General features: G+C 64.4%; 1 protein-coding gene across 1 annotated transcript in view; it reads right to left on the reverse strand.

Annotated features, from left to right (window-relative positions):
• Positions 1 to 8,975, reverse strand: part of CADM4 (cell adhesion molecule 4) — a 140,130-nt gene extending 131,155 nt beyond the window's left edge. Inside the window, exon 1 of the mRNA XM_054011143.1 lies at positions 8,879 to 8,975. Within this exon, the coding sequence (XP_053867118.1) occupies positions 8,879 to 8,951 (73 nt within the window). The 5' untranslated portion in view covers positions 8,952 to 8,975. The remainder of the gene's footprint in view (positions 1 to 8,878) is intronic.
• Between the last annotated feature and the right edge of the window lie 7,980 nt (positions 8,976 to 16,955).

Here is a 16,955-nt window from a genome sequence, read left to right on the forward strand (position 1 = left end):
TTGAGGGTTGGGATTGAGGGGTGCCAGTTGAGTTGGGGGGGGCTGCAGGTCATGCTGCCCCTTTAAGTCCCTTGATGTTTTGTCTCCTCCTCCTTTGACATCACAATGGGTTGTCATGGGAACGGCTCTGATCAGCTGGTGCAGTCGGTGGGAGATTGAGCTGGGGGGGTCTGGGCAGAGCGGTGGGGGGGGGGGCGAAAGGCCAGGGGAGGGGCGGTGATGGCAGTGGGGGGGATGGGAGAGAACCCCCCAGATAATCACACCCCATGGACCTAGACCCCCCCCAGCCCCTCCCACCAAACTGCAACCCCCCCAGTGCCGGCAGCAGTGAAGGATTGTGGGTAACCCCCAGGCTGGGGAGGGGCCCTGTCCAGAGAGTGTTCTGGGCTGTACCCCCCCCTAGCCGGGATCCCCCCAATCCTCCCCACACGCCCGAGGCTGCCTGGGAGGGGGCGTCAGGGGGACCAGGGGCAGTTCCCTTCACGCCCTCCAGGGGGCGCTGGCAGCATCACCCGCCTCATCCCCACCCCCAGGGCTCCATTCAGCTCCAGCTAATCAGGCGTTGCCATGGCAGCCGGCCACCGCGATTTGCATATCCGAGTCCTTAAATACTTGGCTGAGAGGCGGAGATGGGGGGGCTGGAGATTGGGGGGGGGCAGAGAACTGGGGCCTGGGACCCACATGGCCCCTCCCCCCACAGGCTAACACCCCTCGGCCCCTGACAGGAGGGGGTGACGGAGGCCAAGCTTGGGGTGGGGGGCATGGGGTGGGGGGCAAGGAGGGGCTGGCACAGGGGCTGGCACAGGGGGGGCAGTGGGGTGGGGGGTAATTGGAGGGACCTGCATGGGGCTGGTTTGTGGGGGGCAGTGGGGTGGGGGGTAATTGGAGGAGGGTTGGGATGGGGCGGCTCACCGGGGCCAGTGGGATAGCGGGTAATTGGAGGGCCTGCATGGGGCTGGTTTGTGGGGGGCAGTGGGGTGGGGGTAATTGGAGGAGGGTTGGGATGGGGCTGGCTCACCGGGGGCCAGTGGGATAGCGGGTAATTGGAGGGACCTGCATGGGGCTGGTTTGTGGGGGGCAGTGGGGTGGGGGGTAATTGGAGGAGGGTTGGGATGGGGCGGCTCACCGGGGGCCAGTGGGATAGCGGGGTAATTGGAGGGACCTGCATGGGGCTGGTTTGTGGGGGGCAGTGGAGTGGGGGGTAATTGGAGTGGGGGTTAGGATGGGGCTGGCTCACCGGGGGCCAGTGGGATAGCGGGTAATTGAGGGACCTGCATGGGGCTGGTTTGTGGGGGGCAGTGGGGTGGGGGGTAATTGGAGGAGGGTGGGATGGGGCTGGCTCACCGGGGGCCAGTGGGATAGCGGGTAATTGGAGGGACCTGCATGGGGCTGGTTTGTGGGGGGCAGTGGGGTGGGGGGTAATTGGAGGAGGGTTGGGATGGGGCTGGCTCACGGGGGCCAGTGAGATAGGGGGTAATTGGGGAGGCTGGCACAGGGGCTGGCTCATGGGGGGCAGTGGGATGGGGGTAATTGGGGGGCTGGCCCAGGGGCTGGCTCGTGGGGGGGAAGCGGGCAGGTGAAGACGGGCCAGAGGAGACGCCAGAGCAGAAAAAGGGGGTGCAGGCTGCGGAACAAGACAGAGGAGAAAGGGAGAAGGGGGAATGTCAGGAAGGGGGCAGGCGAAGGGGCAATGGGGGGTAGGGCGGGGGGGAGCAGGAAGGCTGAATGGAGAAATCGTCGCTCGTTCGTTCATTCACTCCCACACTCCGGGCGGGGGTCCCGCGGGGGTCACGGCCTCACTCGGGCCGGAGCCAAGGGGCAGCAGATGGGAACGATGCGAGGGAGGGAGAGGTGGGGGGGCTGCAGGCAGGGGGGTCACGGCGGGGGGGGGGGGGGGGACAGAGTCCGGCAAACAGAAACCACGACCCGGCGGGGGTGGGAAGAGCTGGACCCGGAGGAACGAAGGCGACACAACGCAGGGAGCCCGGGATCTCAGCCCCATAACGCGCGTCCACTCCCCCCCCCCCCCCGAGGCCTGGGGGTGCCCCTCACCGCGCCAGCCCAGTCCTGGGCTCCGACCAGAAGGACACACAGAGCGTGGAAACACCCACCCCCCGGCCCACGCCAGCAACGCATTGATATTCCAGCCACCAACGGTTGCACGTCCCGCTGAACACACCCGGGGCCTTTCCCCTCTGGGGCACAGGCCCCCCTCCGGCCCCTTCGACCCCACAGCGGGGCTGGAGCCCCACAGGAGGGGACATGGCCCCTGCAAATGCCAGCTGTTACTGGGGGGCTGCAGCCAGGGACTCCTGGGTTCTCCCCTGGCTCTGGGAGGGGAGCAAGGCCTGGTGGCCAGAGCGGGGTACCCCTGGGGCCGTAGTTCACTCCCCCCCGTCCCCCCGCGGGATCCCCCCAGCAAGCCCCTCCCCCCGCACCCCCCTACTGGGCGGGTCCGGACCAGCAGAGCTGGGCCCCCCCATGCAGCTGTCTCCTCACCATCCCAGCCGGGGTTGCCGTGGCAACACCCCCATCGCCCGTTGCTAAGCACCAAGACTGTAGGACTCCCTGGTGTGTGGAGGGGGGCGGTTTATTGCTGTGTCAGCTCCTTCCCCAGCCCCCCTCCCACCTCCGGCAGGGTCTCCACAGCGACCGCGGCACAGCCAGCTGTGACTGTCAAGGTCACTCGCGCCACCAAGGTCACCAGTCCCCCCCAGCTCGGCCGGTGCCCCTCACTCCCGACCCGCAGCCCCCCCGCCCCAGCTCCGCCGGTGCCCCTCACTCCCGACCCACAGCCCCCCCCCAGCTCCGCCAGTACCCCTCACTCCCGAACCGCAGCCCCCCCCAGCTCCACCGGTGCCCCTCACTCCCAACCCGCAGCCCCCCCGCCCCAGCTCTGCCAGTGCCCCTCACTCCTAACCCGTAGCCCCCCCCCCCCCCCCCGCAGCTCCGCCGGTGCCCCTCACTCCCGACCCGCAGCCCCCCTCAGCTCGGCCAGTGCCCCTCACTCCCGACCCGACCCGCAGCCCTGCTAGTCCAGCCCTGGGCTCCCCCTGCCCCGGGTTAACTCCGCGCTGCTGGCCTAGCCATCCAGGGGACGCAGCACTGGATTCCTGGCATATTTTGGGCCGCGCCCCCCCTCCGCCAGTGCCAACAATGGGGCCCATTTTTCTGCCAGCTCGACCCCCTTCCCCACAAGGAGAGAGAGGAACTGCCTGGGCTCCCAGCCCCCCCTTCCCCTGGGTGGGAGAGGCTCAGTTCGGCCCTCGTGACCCAGGACGCCGAACCCTCCCGGGGCCAGTGAAACCCCCCACAGAGCTGCCTCCATCCATCCACCTCCAGCCACTGCCTAGCACTGCCCCCTGGGTGGGGAAACTGAGGCACATGGCGCTAAGCTCATGGAGTGAGGCAATAGCAGGAATAGAACCCAGGAGTCCTGGCTCTCAGCCCCCCCCCCCCGCTCTAATCACTAGACCCCACTCCCTTCCCAGAGCCGGGGAGAGAACCCAGGAGTCCTGGCTCCCAGCCCCCCGGCTCTGGCAACAGGTCCAGGCTGTTGGACCCCATCCAGCCCTGGTGCCCCAGCAACCCCGGGGGGAAGGGGAAACAGTGACCAGCCACCCCACATGGGCCCATATGGAGGTCTGGGGCCCAGGGGTGTCAGCCCCCCTCTGGGGCATATTCCTTGGAGGACATTGGGGGGGGATGCTGGCACCCCCCCCCCCATGGGTGCGGCCCTGACCCACACATTCCTGCCAAGCCAAGAGCGCCCGCCACTGCCCACGGTACCGCCAAGCTGGGAACGGACAAGGGGCCTTTGTTCCCTTGCCAGCGAGCTCCTGGCACCCCACCCCCAGCCCGGACGCCTGGGTCCCTCGGTCTGGATCAGGCTGCTGCGCTCCCATTCAGACCCCTCCTTGCCCCTCTGTCCCCTGGACACCTGGGTCCCTAACTCCAGCTCAGGCTGCCCCACACACACACACATGGGCCAAGGCAGCCACACAAAACCAGGGTGTGCTCCCACCACCCCTGCTCAATCCAGACCCACAGCCCCCTGCTAGCTCTGGGAGGGGAGTGGGGCCTAGTGGGTCAGACCAGGACTCCTGGGTTCTCTCCCCGGCTCTGGGAGGGGAATCGGGGCTGGTGGTTAGAGCAGGGGTTTGAGAGTTTGGGGAATGAAGGCTTAGGCTAGTGGGGGGGCCGGTTGCCATAACGAGGGGATGGGCACGGCCTGGGGGAGGGGCTAGTGCCCGGGGGAGCTGGCGCCACGGGGTGACAATGGCCTTTTCTCTGCTGCCTGGCGGGGATAAGGGCCCTGCTGTGTGGGGCACAGAGCCGCCTGTCAGCCCCACGGCCTCCACGGGCCGTCTCCTCCTGGCACAGCCCCCTGGGGGAAACTGACGCACGGACCAGTCCAGGGAACCCCAAGGGGAGAACCCAGGAGTCCTGGCTCCCAGCTCCACCTGCTCTAAGCAGCCATCTCAGTGTCATCCCAGGGGTTAGGTGGTTTTCATAGATACAATATCCCCTTCGAAACAGCCCCCCCGCCCTGCCCCAGAGGGGCCGTGTCCCAGCGCCGGGCGAGGGGTCCCCATGGATCCAGCCCCCCCACCCCACAGGGGCTGCGTCCTGCGCCGAGCGAGGGGTCCCGGTATAACCAGCCCCCCCACCCCACCCCAGAGGGGCCGTGTCCCAACCCCCCGAAGGTGGCAGACGTTTAGGAGCTCGCTGGACCTGCCCCCCCAGGCGCTGACAGGCTGAGCGAGCGTCTCTTCCAGCCCAGTTCCCAGGGAGAGGCTGCCAGGGGCTGGGAGCCGGCGCTGGGGGGCAGCCTAGGTGTGGGGCCGGCACGTGTTGGCCGGGTACTGGCCCAGAGACGATTTCATGACGGGAGATAATTGGGACGAGCTGGCCCCACGCGCCAGGAGCTGCCAGCGGGCAAGGCTCCCGATGAACATCATAGGGGCCCCACCCCTCAGAACCAGCGCCCTGCCCCCCACAGCGAGCACCCCCCCATAGCCAACCCCCTGCCCCCCACAGTGAGCGCCCCGCAGAGCCAGTGCCCTGCCCCTCAGAACCAGCGCCCCGCCCCCCACAGCGAGCGCCCCCCCCATAGCCAGCCCCCTGCCCCCCATAGTATCCCCACAGCCTCCCCCCACAGCCAGCACCCCCACTCCCCACAGCACCCCCTGCCAGGAGCCGCCCCCTACAGGGGCTGGAGGAGGAACTCAGATTTCCGGCACTGAGGGGGGGATTCGTGCCCTCCGCGCGGGGAGACGCTCCTGTCTGCACCTGGAGCCCCCTTTCCGGGGTGCAGGCGGGGGGGCGTCCGGCTGCTGGGGAGCAGGGAGCAGGCGGCCAAGCGTTGGGACCCCGCGGCAGGGACCAAGGGCCAGCCAGGCTGCCAGACCACGGCTAACACCGGATTCACTCGGGGTAACACTGGGGGGGTGGGGGGAAACGGGCCCAGTCAGGGAGAGAACACAGGAGTCCTGGCTCCAGACCCCCCCCCCCCGCTATAACCGCTAGCCCCCGCTTCCCAGTGCAGGTTTCCAAGTGACCATTAAAGCGGATACAAAGGGAGAGCCGTGCTGCGGGGGGGGGGGGCGGCAGGCGCCCCCAGACACCCCAGGGCTGCTGCAACCCCCCATCCACTCTCCTGCCTGGGCCCTGTTACTAGGCTTGTCCCCAGCTATGGGGCGGCCAAGCAGGGGGCAGGGGCAGAAAATAGGGTGCTGGCCCCCCAAACCTGCCAAGGGAGGGTCCCAGAGCACCTCCAGTAAGTAAGGAAGGGGGAGCAGGGGGAAAAAAATCTGTCAGAAGGACCCCGAAGCTCATACCACAGACCTGGGAGAGAACCCAGGAGTCCTGGCTCCCAGCCCTCCCCACCCCCACTCTGACCATTAGCCAGAACCAGGCACCTGGCTCCCCCGGGCTCCCACTGCCCCCACCCGTGACAAGGGCCACGTCGCCCCTTTCCCAAACGCTGCCAGTCCCACCATGCCCTGGGCCCCCCCAGCCCCCTCCCAGGGCAGAGATGGGCAGCCCCCAGCCATGGAAAGAGGGGGATGTGATAATTCACAGCAACAGAGCAGGGGGGGCTGGGAGCCAGGACGCCTGGGTTCTCTCCCCGGCCCTAGGAGGGAGTGGGGGCTGGTGGTTAGAGCAGGGGGGGGGCTGGGAGCTAGGACTCCTGAGTTCCTTCTCTGCCACTGACCAGCTGTGTGACATGCCCCGCCCCCCTTTGAGGGCAGGGGCTGTCTCTCTCTCCCTGTGGGTCTGGGCGGCACCTGTGAAGGGGGGTGGCCCCTGGCACCTGCCAGCCCTACCAGAGCCCCACAGTGCAGGGGCAGGAACCTCACCAGGCTCCAGCTCCGCCCCCCCGGCTGCCAGGGCTGGGACACCCAAGGGGAGACCCAGGCCCCAGCCCTTCAGAGACCCCCCCCACGGCCCCTGACACCTCATGGGGATCCAAGCAGGGATCCCAGCACCCCAAACCCTGCCCAGCACCGCGCGGAGGTAGGCAGCCTGTGCTAGGTGCGGGGGCCACCCCCCCTCGCTGACCCCAAACCGACGCCTGGCTCGGCAAGATACGTCCCCCACCTCCCCCCCATATCACTGTGTCGCAGGCCGCCCGCTCCTCATATCTCCACATGCCGCTGGGGGAGGCTGCGTCTTTCAAACGCCCTTCTGGCCCGCCAGGACCCCCCCGAATCCGGTATCTTGCAAACTCCCGGGGGGGGGGGGGGTTTCTCCTCTGAGCCCAGCCCCCCAGGCCACAGGGCTGACCCCGGAGTAACTTTTCCCCCCGGTTTTCCCCTCCCAAAGCGAAACCAGATCTTGGAAATTCCCAGCCCGTAGGGAGCAATTTATGGCTTCACATAATCAGAGTGTCCCACACAAGGGCGGGGATCAGAGCCCCCCATCCTCCTAGGCTGGGGCTCCCAGCTCCAGCTGACACAATCCGGGGGAGGGAGGTGTCGGGGGAGCCGGACCCGGACACTTGGGTCCCACTTCCCCCCGGTTCGGCCCAAGGCCGCGCCGGGAAGAAGGCAAAGATGATCCCCCTAATCGCTAGCCCCCCCACTCTCCATCCTGGAGCTGCCCCACAGCTGCAATGGGGCAGGGGGGCAGGAGACAATCCGCCATGCAGGGGCGGGGGGAGGGATACACCCCCCCAGCGCTGGGACGGTGGCTGCAGGGGGCATGGCGAGGCCTAGGCCAGAGGGCACCGAAATGCCACAGCGGGCTGGGGAAGCCAGGCAGGGGGCCGGGGTAAAGCCGGAGCCGGTGCCCACGGCCGGGGGGCTGGGCCCTGCCAGGAGCTGCGTCTGGTGCCCAGTGCTGGGCCGGGAGAACAAAGGCAGGAAATCTGCAGCCAGCGGGATTGGGGGGGGGGAAAGGGGGAGAAACGCCATTTTCCTCCCGCTTTTTCTTTTCAGCGTCCCCGTTAATCATGTATGAAAATAACCCGACACCTAGAGCTTGGGCTGCCCGGCTCCCCGACCCCGGCTCCCCGGCTCCAGCTCCCCAACCCAGCCCAGCCCCAGCTCCCCGACCCCAGCTCCTGCTCCCCGACCCGACCCCCACAGGACCCAGGGACAAATCGCTGGCCAGTTCCCGCGCCCACGGCAGCAGGAACAGAACAGGAGAGAGGAAGGGGAGCGGGGGGGGGGGGGCGGATGCAGCACCTGGTCAGGACCCCCCCCCCCCAGCAGCGAGACGGGCACAAGCCGGAATTGACAGTCTGGGCGCAGAAATACAAGGGACGGGCCGAGGCCGGAGCAGCGGGGTAGGGTGACCAGATGTCCCAATTTTATAGGGACAGTCCCGATGTTTGGGTCTTTGTCTTATATAGGCTCCTATTACCCCCCACCCCTGTCCCGAGTTTTCACACTTGCTGTCTGGTCACCCTACAGTGGGGGGAGGTGCTGGACTGAAGTGGGGTGCACAGCATGCAAAAAAGGGGGGTGCATGGGGGATGCAATGCAGAGGGTGCATGTGGGATGCTGGAATGAAGTGGGGGCCACAGGGATGAATACAGGGGTGCACAGGGGTTTTGGAATGAAGTGGGGTGCATGGGGGATGAGATACAGGGGTGCAGGGAGATGCTGGAATGAAGTGGGGGCATAGGGATGAATACAGGGGTGCACAGGGGATGCTGGAATGAAGTGGGGGCATAGGGATGAATACAGGGGGGATGCTGGAATGAAGTGGGGGGCACAGGGATGAATACAGAGGTGCAGGGAGATGCTGGAATGAAGTGGGGGCATAGGGATGAATACAGGGGGGATGCTGGAATGAAGTGGGGGGCACAGGGATGAATACAGGGGTGCAGGGGGTGCTGGAATGAAGTGGGGGCACAGGGATGAATACAGGGGTGCAGGTAGATGCTGGAATGAAGTGGGGTGCACGGGGGACGCGATACATGGGTGCAGGGGGGGCACTGTCAGGAAGGGGGGGCGGGCAGGGTTGCTATGGGATCCGCATGCTAAGCCAGGCGGCGGGGGGGGGGCAATCCCACAGACCCGCCCCGGGGGGGGCACGAAGGATCATTTGAAGGGGGGGGGATCTAACAAAGCCCAGAGGCGGCACCGCTGCAGAATGGCAGGCGCGGGGGGGGCATTGTTCTCTCCCCCCCCCCCGCCCTCCGCCGCAGCAAACGTCCTAGGGCCCCGCACAACGCAGACCTGGGGGGGGGGGCTGAGCCAAGAGCCCCCCTCAAATCCCGCGGCTGCCGGCCCCCCCGCCCAGCGCGCACCGCTGCAAGGCCCCCCCCGGAGCTGGGGGGCAGGAGAGCCGCGCACCTGGCAGGGCCGGGGGGGGTGCGCCCCACTGCCCAGCCCCACAGCCCCCCCCGAACCCCCCCGGATCCTACCTCGCCCAGCCGCCCAGAGCAGCCCCAGCGCCGCCAGCATCGCCCGGCCCCGGCCCCACCGCGCCGGCCCCATCGCTCCCGCTGCACCTGCACTGGGGCCGCTCCAGCCGGAACGGATGCTAATGAGATGCTAATGAGATGCGAGGGGCCGGGCCAATGGCAGCCGGGCGGGGCCCCGGGAGCGGCGGCCGCGTGTTTACAAGTCGCATGCGGGAGTGGGGCGGGCGGAGATTTAAAGGGACAGGTCGCCCCCCCCACCACAGCAAAGGGCAGGGATTGGCTGGCAGGTCGCCCCCCACCGCTGGATTGAGGGGGGCTATTCTGCCTCCCAGGGGGAAAGCGAAAGGGGCTCCTCAAAGCCAGAGCAGGGGGCGGGGGGGACCCAGGGGCTTCTCCAGACAAGGGGGGAGGGTCATTGGCACGAGTATGTGAAGAGGAGAAACTGAGGCACAAAGAGGGCTCAGGTCAAGTAGCGAGGCAGCAGCAGATCTGGGGTGAGAACCCAGGAGTCCTGGCTCTCAGCCCCCCTGCTCTAACCACTAGACCCCACTCATTTTGTAGAGCCAGAGAGAGAACCCAGGAGTCCTGGCTCTCAGCCCCCCTGCTCTAACCACTAGACCCCACTCATTTCGTAGAGCCAGAGAGAGAACCCCAGGTGCTGCCCAGACCCCCATGCTGAGCTCAGGGCCGCCTTGTGCCAAGCACACTGCACTCTGGCTATTCCCTGCCCCCCAGGGCCCATAGGGGCGGATCGGGGCGGTGACCGCAGGGCCCAGGGGAAGCACAGCGTAAATTGAGGTTGCTCTCATTTGTCCCAGGGGCCGGGCAGTGAAGCCAGGGGACCCGAAGCCACCTTTTTGCCCTGCCCCCCTGGCCCAGTTCCAAGCCTGGGACCTAAGCGAGTGAGGATCAGGCCGAGTGCCCGCCTACCGGGGGCACTGAGGCATCTCTGATCTCCCCCAACCCCCACCAAAAAAGTCTCCCACGCCCTTCAGCAGGCCAAGCGCAGCTCCAAGCTGGGGGTGGGACCATCACAGCCACGGCAGCCCCCGCACCTGGCGCGGGTGTCGCCCCAGCACAGATCTGGTCCCGGCTGGAGGCAGCCCCCGGCCGGGCTCGTCCCTGGTGAACGGGCCGCGGTTGGTGGCAGGGGCAGGAGCAGAGGCACGGCCCGCAGGCGGTTGCAAAGGCCACGTTCCCACGGCCGCTCGAGACAGCGAACGAGGCACCAAGTCCCGGCCTGTTCCCGTGGGCGGCATCTCTGCGCCAGCCCCGAGCTCCCACGCCACCCGGGCCGGCAGAACTCGTTAGGTGGCTCCAGGCCCTAGGGCAGGTGCTTGATTCCTCACCCTGCACCCAGGGGCCCCTTTCTGCAGCCGCCGCCTGGCTGGGTCCTGCCGGACGAACGGGCGGGGGCTTGGTGGGGCCAGGAGGGAGACAAGGCCCCTGGGCTCTGGCGCGTCGAGCAGCCGGGCAAGGGTAGCATGGAGCCAGGTGCCGGAGGGCAAATCCCAGGAGCGCCCGAGGGGAACTCGGTCCCCAGCCGAATGCAACGGGGCCGCGGCCTCTGTGGCAGCAGGCGAGAGCCGAATGCCCCAGGACAGAGGCCCCTGTCCCATGAAAGCGGCGGCAGAAATCACCGCCCAAGGGCCAGGACTGGGAGAAGAACCCGGCGGGACCCAGCCAGTGACCCGCTGCCCCTGCCCGAGATTTGGGGGCCCCAGCGGATCAGCAGCTGCCCGGGAGCTCCCAGCGCGCTGCTGGGCCCGACGGGCAAACGACATCCCAGGCTGTACAAACGGGGGGGCGGTCTGCAGTGGGAAGGGGAGGGCTTTTCCCTCTGGCGCTAGCCAGGGGCACCACTGCTGGGCCCTGGGTCCGGCTCTGGGGTGCACAGTCAGTCGGGGAGGGGTCGGAGCAGAGCCCCGAGGACGATTCGAGGGTTCAAAGCCCTGCCGCCGAGCGAGGCGCTCCCGGTTCAGCTGAGCCCAGGACACGCTCCGGGGCGCCGTGATCCCAGTCCGTCCGTCCCTACGCAGGGAGCGAAGGTCTCCGAGCCAAGCCCCGAACTCTGCAGTGCGTCGGCGCAGCCCCAGGCACTGAGCTGGGCTGGCCGCCCCCCGTGGGTCGCAGCCTGTCGTATCCTGGGGGATGTGGCGCCTTGTCCCCCCACCCCCAGAGCTCATGGAGGCCGGGAGCCCATTCCAGCCCCAGACCTCACACCTCACCTGGCGTTTTAACACCCCACCCCCCCGCCCCGAACAAGACCTTTCCTCTGCACTGCTGCTGGGGCAAAATCAACCCTGCTGAGCGCCCGCTGCCCCCCACCCCCTCCTCTTCCTTCCCGCCTGGTATCTCCCCTCTGCAGCTAGCCCCCACCTGCCCAAGGGCCCCACAGCCCCTCCTGCGGGGTGCCCCAACGACAGTCCAGCACAGGAGCCGTTCACAGGCCCCAGAGGGAAAGACGGGGGGCAGGGGCACATTCTGCCAGCTGGTGGGACTGGGGCATCCCAAGGGGAACAGGACTTCAGCCCAGAGCACTGGGAGAGCCAGGTGCCGCCTCTAGGGAAGGGGAGGGGCACAGGGAGGGCGGTTGGCATAGGCCCAGGTTCACAGAAAGGTGAGTTGGGAAGCGGGAAAGCAAAGGGCAGCACCTGCAGCGGAGGAAGGCGGGGGAAGCGGCAGAGGAAGGGGCAGAGGAAGGCGGAGAAACGGCAGAGGAAGGGGGAGAAGCAGCAGAGGAAGGCGGAAGCGGCGGAGGAAGGGGGGAGAAGCGGCAGAGGAAGGGGGAAGCGAAGGAGGAAGGGGGAGAAACGGCAGAGGGAGGGGGAGAAGCGGCAGAGAAGCCGTAGCGTGCCCGCATTTCACACAACGGTGCGGGAGAGGGAGACCTACTACACGAACATCCCATCACCGACCCCACGACCTGGGGGGCACCCGACGGGATTAACAGGCAGCAGGTGTAAGATTAGCCCGAGGATGTAATTTCACCCTCCACGGAGCAACCTGGGGAACTCCCTGCTGGGGGATGCTGCAGAGGCCAAAACTCTAAGCTCCTGGAGGACAGGTCCATCAATGGCTACTAGCCCAGGTGGTCAGGGCCACGGCCCCTTGCTCGGGGTGTCCCTAAGCCTCTGACTGCCAGGCACTGGGAGTGGGTGGCTGGGGTGGGGGTCACTCGATAATTCCCCTGTTCTGTTCATTCCCCCGGAGCAGCTGGACTAGAGGTACCGCTGGGGGAATTCTGCGCCCAAAATTACAAATTCTGCACCCAATATCTGAAAATTCTGCAAAATTCTTTTTTATTTGTCAAAATAACACAATAGAATCATGCCGATTTCAATGATTTTGGTCATTTATTTCAAAATATCTGTCAGCAAGTCTGTCCGTAACAATAGAGACAAAAAAAAAACAATTCTGGTAAAAAAAAATTTGACAAATAGATTCCTTACGAGGCATTTTAATCCAGAACTTTGTGTAATACATTCACACTACATGACAGACCTGTATTTCCTGCACCGCTCAGAAGCAGGGCAAAGGCTGGGGGGAGTCGGGGTAACGGAGGAGGTGAGGGAGAGGGAGGGGGCCTGGGAGTGAACCTGGAAGGTGTTGGGGGGGGGATTGTTCGGGAGTTGGGGAGCCCCCCCCATGCAGACGCTGCCTGACCCCAAGCCTCTCATTCAGTCAGGCACGTCTACCCCGGTCCCCGCACCTCCCATCCCCATGGGTCCCTGCAGCCCCCACCCCCAGGTTCAACGCTGTCCCCCCACTAGCTCCTGAGCCCCTGTCTGTGACCCCCCAGCACCCCTGGGTGCCCCACTCTGTCCTAGCCTGGCTCTGCGGGCAAGGACTGTGATGCACTCTGCTCCAGGGGGGGATTCTCCGGCACTGGGCAGGCACAGATGTCCCCCCCCCTCACACACACACACACACCCCGAAAATACATTCTGCCCCAGCAGTGCTGCAGTTCCGCCCATTGCCCACCAGGGGACGCTGTAGCGCCAGAACTGCCAGCTGCGTCCATGCCGTGGGCTGTCCTGGTGCCCCAGCGGCCTCTGGTGGGAAAAGGCGGAACTGCAGCACTGCTGGGGCTGAAATGGGTTTTTTGCGGGAAAATACAAAATGATGCGGGGCAGATGAATTCTGCGCGTCCGCCGATGTGCAGAATCCCCCCGGGGACGGGCTAGCGCCGGGCTTCTCAGACTGGGGGTCGGGACCCCTCAGGGGGTCATGAGGTTCTTACAGGGGAGTCAGAGAATCAGAGAATCTCAGGGTTGGAAGGGACCTCAGGAGGTATCTAGTCCAACCCCCTGCTCAAAGCAGGACCAACCCCAACTAAATCATCCCAGCCAGGGCTTTGTCAAGCCGGGCCTTAAAAACCTCTAAGGAAGGAGATTCCACCACCTCCCTAGGTAACGCATTCCAGTGCTTCACCACCCTCCTAGTGAAATAGTGTTTCCTAATATCCAACCTAGACCTCCCCCGGGGCACGAGCTGTCAGCCTCCACCCCAAACCCCGCTTTGCCTCCAGCGTTTATAATGCTGTTAAATACATAAACAAGTGTTTTTAATTGATGGGGGGGGTCACACTCAGACTTGCAGTGTGAACGGGGTCACCAGAACAAACATTTGAGATCCACTGGGCTAGAGGGACCGTTGGTCCCCTGTTCGCAGCTCCGGAGGGTCTGGATTCTCTCCCGCTCAGGCACTGGCTCGGCCCAGCGTCCCTCCGAGGAAGCCCGGGGAAGGTCGTCTTTAAAAAGTTCCCACGCAGCTTGCAGAGATTTCACGTTTGGCGCTGGACCTTTTCATTCCTGTTTCACTGACCTTGTTTTTGTGTAGTTCCCCTTTCGGAAATGAAATGCTCCAGTGCTGGGCCACTAGGGTGTTTTCCCCACCACAGGGATCTTCATTTGAATTATATTGTTGTCGCTATTACCATACGGTCCAGCTGTAGTCACCTCTTGGCCCAGATACTGTGCTCCACTTAGGACTAAATCAGGAATTGCCTCTTCTCTGGTGGGTTCCAGGACCAGCTGCTCCAAGACCAGTCATTTACGGTGTCAAGAAACTTTATCTCTGCATCCCGTCCTGAGGTGACATGTACCCAGTCGATATGGGGATAGTTGAAATCGCCCATTATTATTGGGTTTTTTATTTTTATAGCCTCTCAAATCTCTCTAAGCATTTCACAGTCACTATCACCATCCTGGCCAGGTGGTTGGTTATATATCCCTCCTGCTATATTCTTATTATCCGAGCATGGAATTACTATCCAGAGATTCTCTGGTACAGTTTGGTTCATTTAAAAGTTTTACTCCACGCTTTCTTTCACATCTAGTGCCCCCCCCCCCCCCCAGCACGACCTGGTCTGTCCTTCCGACAGATTTTGCACCCTGGTATTACACAGTCCCATTGATTAGCCTCATTCCACTAAGTGTCTGTGATGCCTGTTACATCGAAATCCTCATTGAATACGACGCACTCTAGTTCACCCATCGTATTGCTTAGACTTCTAGTATTCTTTAAAAACTCGTCTCCTTTTAGCTGTGTGCCATCGCCCACTGTAATTGAATGGGACTCTTTTTTATTGGATTGTTTCTGATCAGACCCTGCCTGTATTTGATCATTTTCCATCCTCTGGTCCTCACCAGGACATAGAGAATCTCCATGAATAGATCCTCCCCGAAGGGATGGCGCTGTCCGAACCATGTGCTCCTCCGCACCTGCCAGCTTTCCCACAGTCCTTAGTTTAAAAACTGCTCAACGACCTTTTTAATGTTAAGTGCCAGCAATCTGGTTCCAATCTGGTTCAGGTGGAGCCCATCCTTCCTGGGTAGACTCCCCCTTTCCCAAAAGTTTCCCCAGTTCCTAATAAATCTAAACCTCCCCCCCACACACACACACACCCCATCATCTCATCCATGCATTGAGACCTGCAGTTCTGTCTGGCTACTTGGCCCTGCACGTGGGACTGGGAGCATCTCAGAGAATGCAGCCATGGAGGTCCTGGACTTCAACCTCTTCCCGAGCAGCCTAAATTTGGCCTCCAGGTTCTCTCTCCTATCCCTCCCTATGTCACTGGTACCTACATGTACCACGACCACCAGCTCTTCCCCAGCACTACACATGTCTATCCAGCTGTCTTGAGAGATCCGCAACCTTCGCACCAGGCAGGCAAGTCACCATGCGGTTCTCCCGATCATCACAGACCCAGCTCTCTATGTTTCTAATGATCGAATCGCCCATTACTAACACCTGCCTTTTCCTAATGACTGGAGTCCCCTCCCTGGACAGGTAACCTCAGTGCGAGAGGATATCACATCATCAGCTGGGTCCCAACTGTGGGATCGTTTCCCCCGTTTCAGTTGGATGTTCTCCTTCCCCGAGACTTTCATCCTCCCCAACAGCTCAGAGGCTGCCAGACCGGGGGTGGGACCGTTCTACCGTGTCCCAGAAAGTCGTATCTCTGTACGTCTCGGTCTCCCTCAGCTCTGCCCCTCTGGTCTCCAGAGCCCGGACGCGCTCGCTGAGGGCCAGGAGCTCCTTGCACCGAATGCACAAACCCGCCCCCCGCAGGTCATCAGCCATGCTGCATTGGGTGCAATAAACTGCAGCCCCCACTCCGCTGCTAGGCTTCTGCCTGCAGCTCGGCCCTTTGTTGTTCTTTTATTTTAGCGGGGGGGGTTTGGGCTTTAAGTTTAAGGAATGGGAAGTGGCCCGAGCCCCCACACACTCCCCTCTGAACTGCCTCTCAAAAGTCCCGCTCGCCGCGCCTGCTGGCCACTCCTCTGGTCGCGCAGGAGCAGGCTCTGGAAAGCCCTGGTCTGCCTGAGTAGCCCCCCGGTTCCCCGGGGCAGATCTACACCAGGGACGTCCGTCACCGCAGGAATAACCCGGCAGACACAGCCTGGGCGGCACGTCAGGGCTCCTCGCAGCCGGAGCTGAGGGCGTCTGTCTGAGTCCAGGTGACAGCCAGAGACTGAACTGGCCGGCAGACAAAACACCAGACCCCCACCGCACCCCCTGCCCCCAGCCTCCACATCCCGCCCTGTCATTTACCCGGCTCGGCTGCGCGTGGAGCAGCTGCGACGCTGCGGAGCACAGAAAATCCACCCGCCCCCACACCGTCGCTAGACCAACCTGCCCCCGGCATAGACGCAGCCGGGTCGAGGGGAGGATGCGCCGTTGCAAGGTCTCCGGGGCACGGCCTCTCCCTGCACGTCCGTGCAGTGCCCGGCCCCATGGGGCGCGGATCTCAGCTAGGCCTGCGGCCAATGAGTTAGGTTAACAATGGCAGCTGGGAGGCTGTATCGGCAAGTGGCCGAGCACCGAGGTTTCTGCCCCTGTAGCGCCAGGAGTGCCCGTAGCCTGCTGGTGAAGAGTTAATTCGCTCAGGCCGACACTGCCGGCCATTCGCTAACGCACCGAGCGCGCCCTGCAAGGGACGGAGTGACAGCCCCCAGAGCATCGGCAAGCTCCCAGCCGGCTAACGGAGATGGTTGCATCCCAGGGTCCCAGGCTGGGGGCTCTGGCACGGCTCCGGATGAAGCCAGGCAGGGCTCTGGGGCAGCATCTCCCTGCAGGGCTCCCACCAGGGCCAGGAGCGTCCAGGGTCTGACCTTGGAGCGTTTGGCCCTCGGGCTGGGACCCCTGGGGAGCCTCACCCCCCCCAAAGGGCCTTGCCCCCCCAGCCAGCAGCAACTCCCAGCCAGCGAGTGACCCCGGCGGGTTAGGAGTCGGGGGAGCCCAGCAGAGAACAGAGCTTGTGAGCACAGGGACCTGCAGGAAAGTCCGAGCCCAGGGCTCCCCCAAGTCCCCAAAATGGAGCCTGACTCCCTTCCCGCAGCCCAACCTCACTCAGAACCCGCTGCCCCCCTCCGGCCTTTGCCTCCTTCCCAGGCAAACTGGTCACCTGGCCTCCACCTCTCGCCTTCTTCGCCAGCACCGCGGCTGGCTCCTTGCGGGGGACGGCTCGTCCCTCGGTCACCAGGCTGCACTGTCGGCCGGCCGGTCTCTGTGCCCGGGCAGCCTGGCGGGGTCATTCCTGCCCTGCAGAGGCCGCTGCACCAATCCC

The sequence above is a fragment of the Malaclemys terrapin genome, chromosome 21 (genome assembly GCF_027887155.1).
Source record: "Malaclemys terrapin pileata isolate rMalTer1 chromosome 21, rMalTer1.hap1, whole genome shotgun sequence".
Lineage (NCBI taxonomy): Eukaryota > Metazoa > Chordata > Testudines > Emydidae > Malaclemys > Malaclemys terrapin.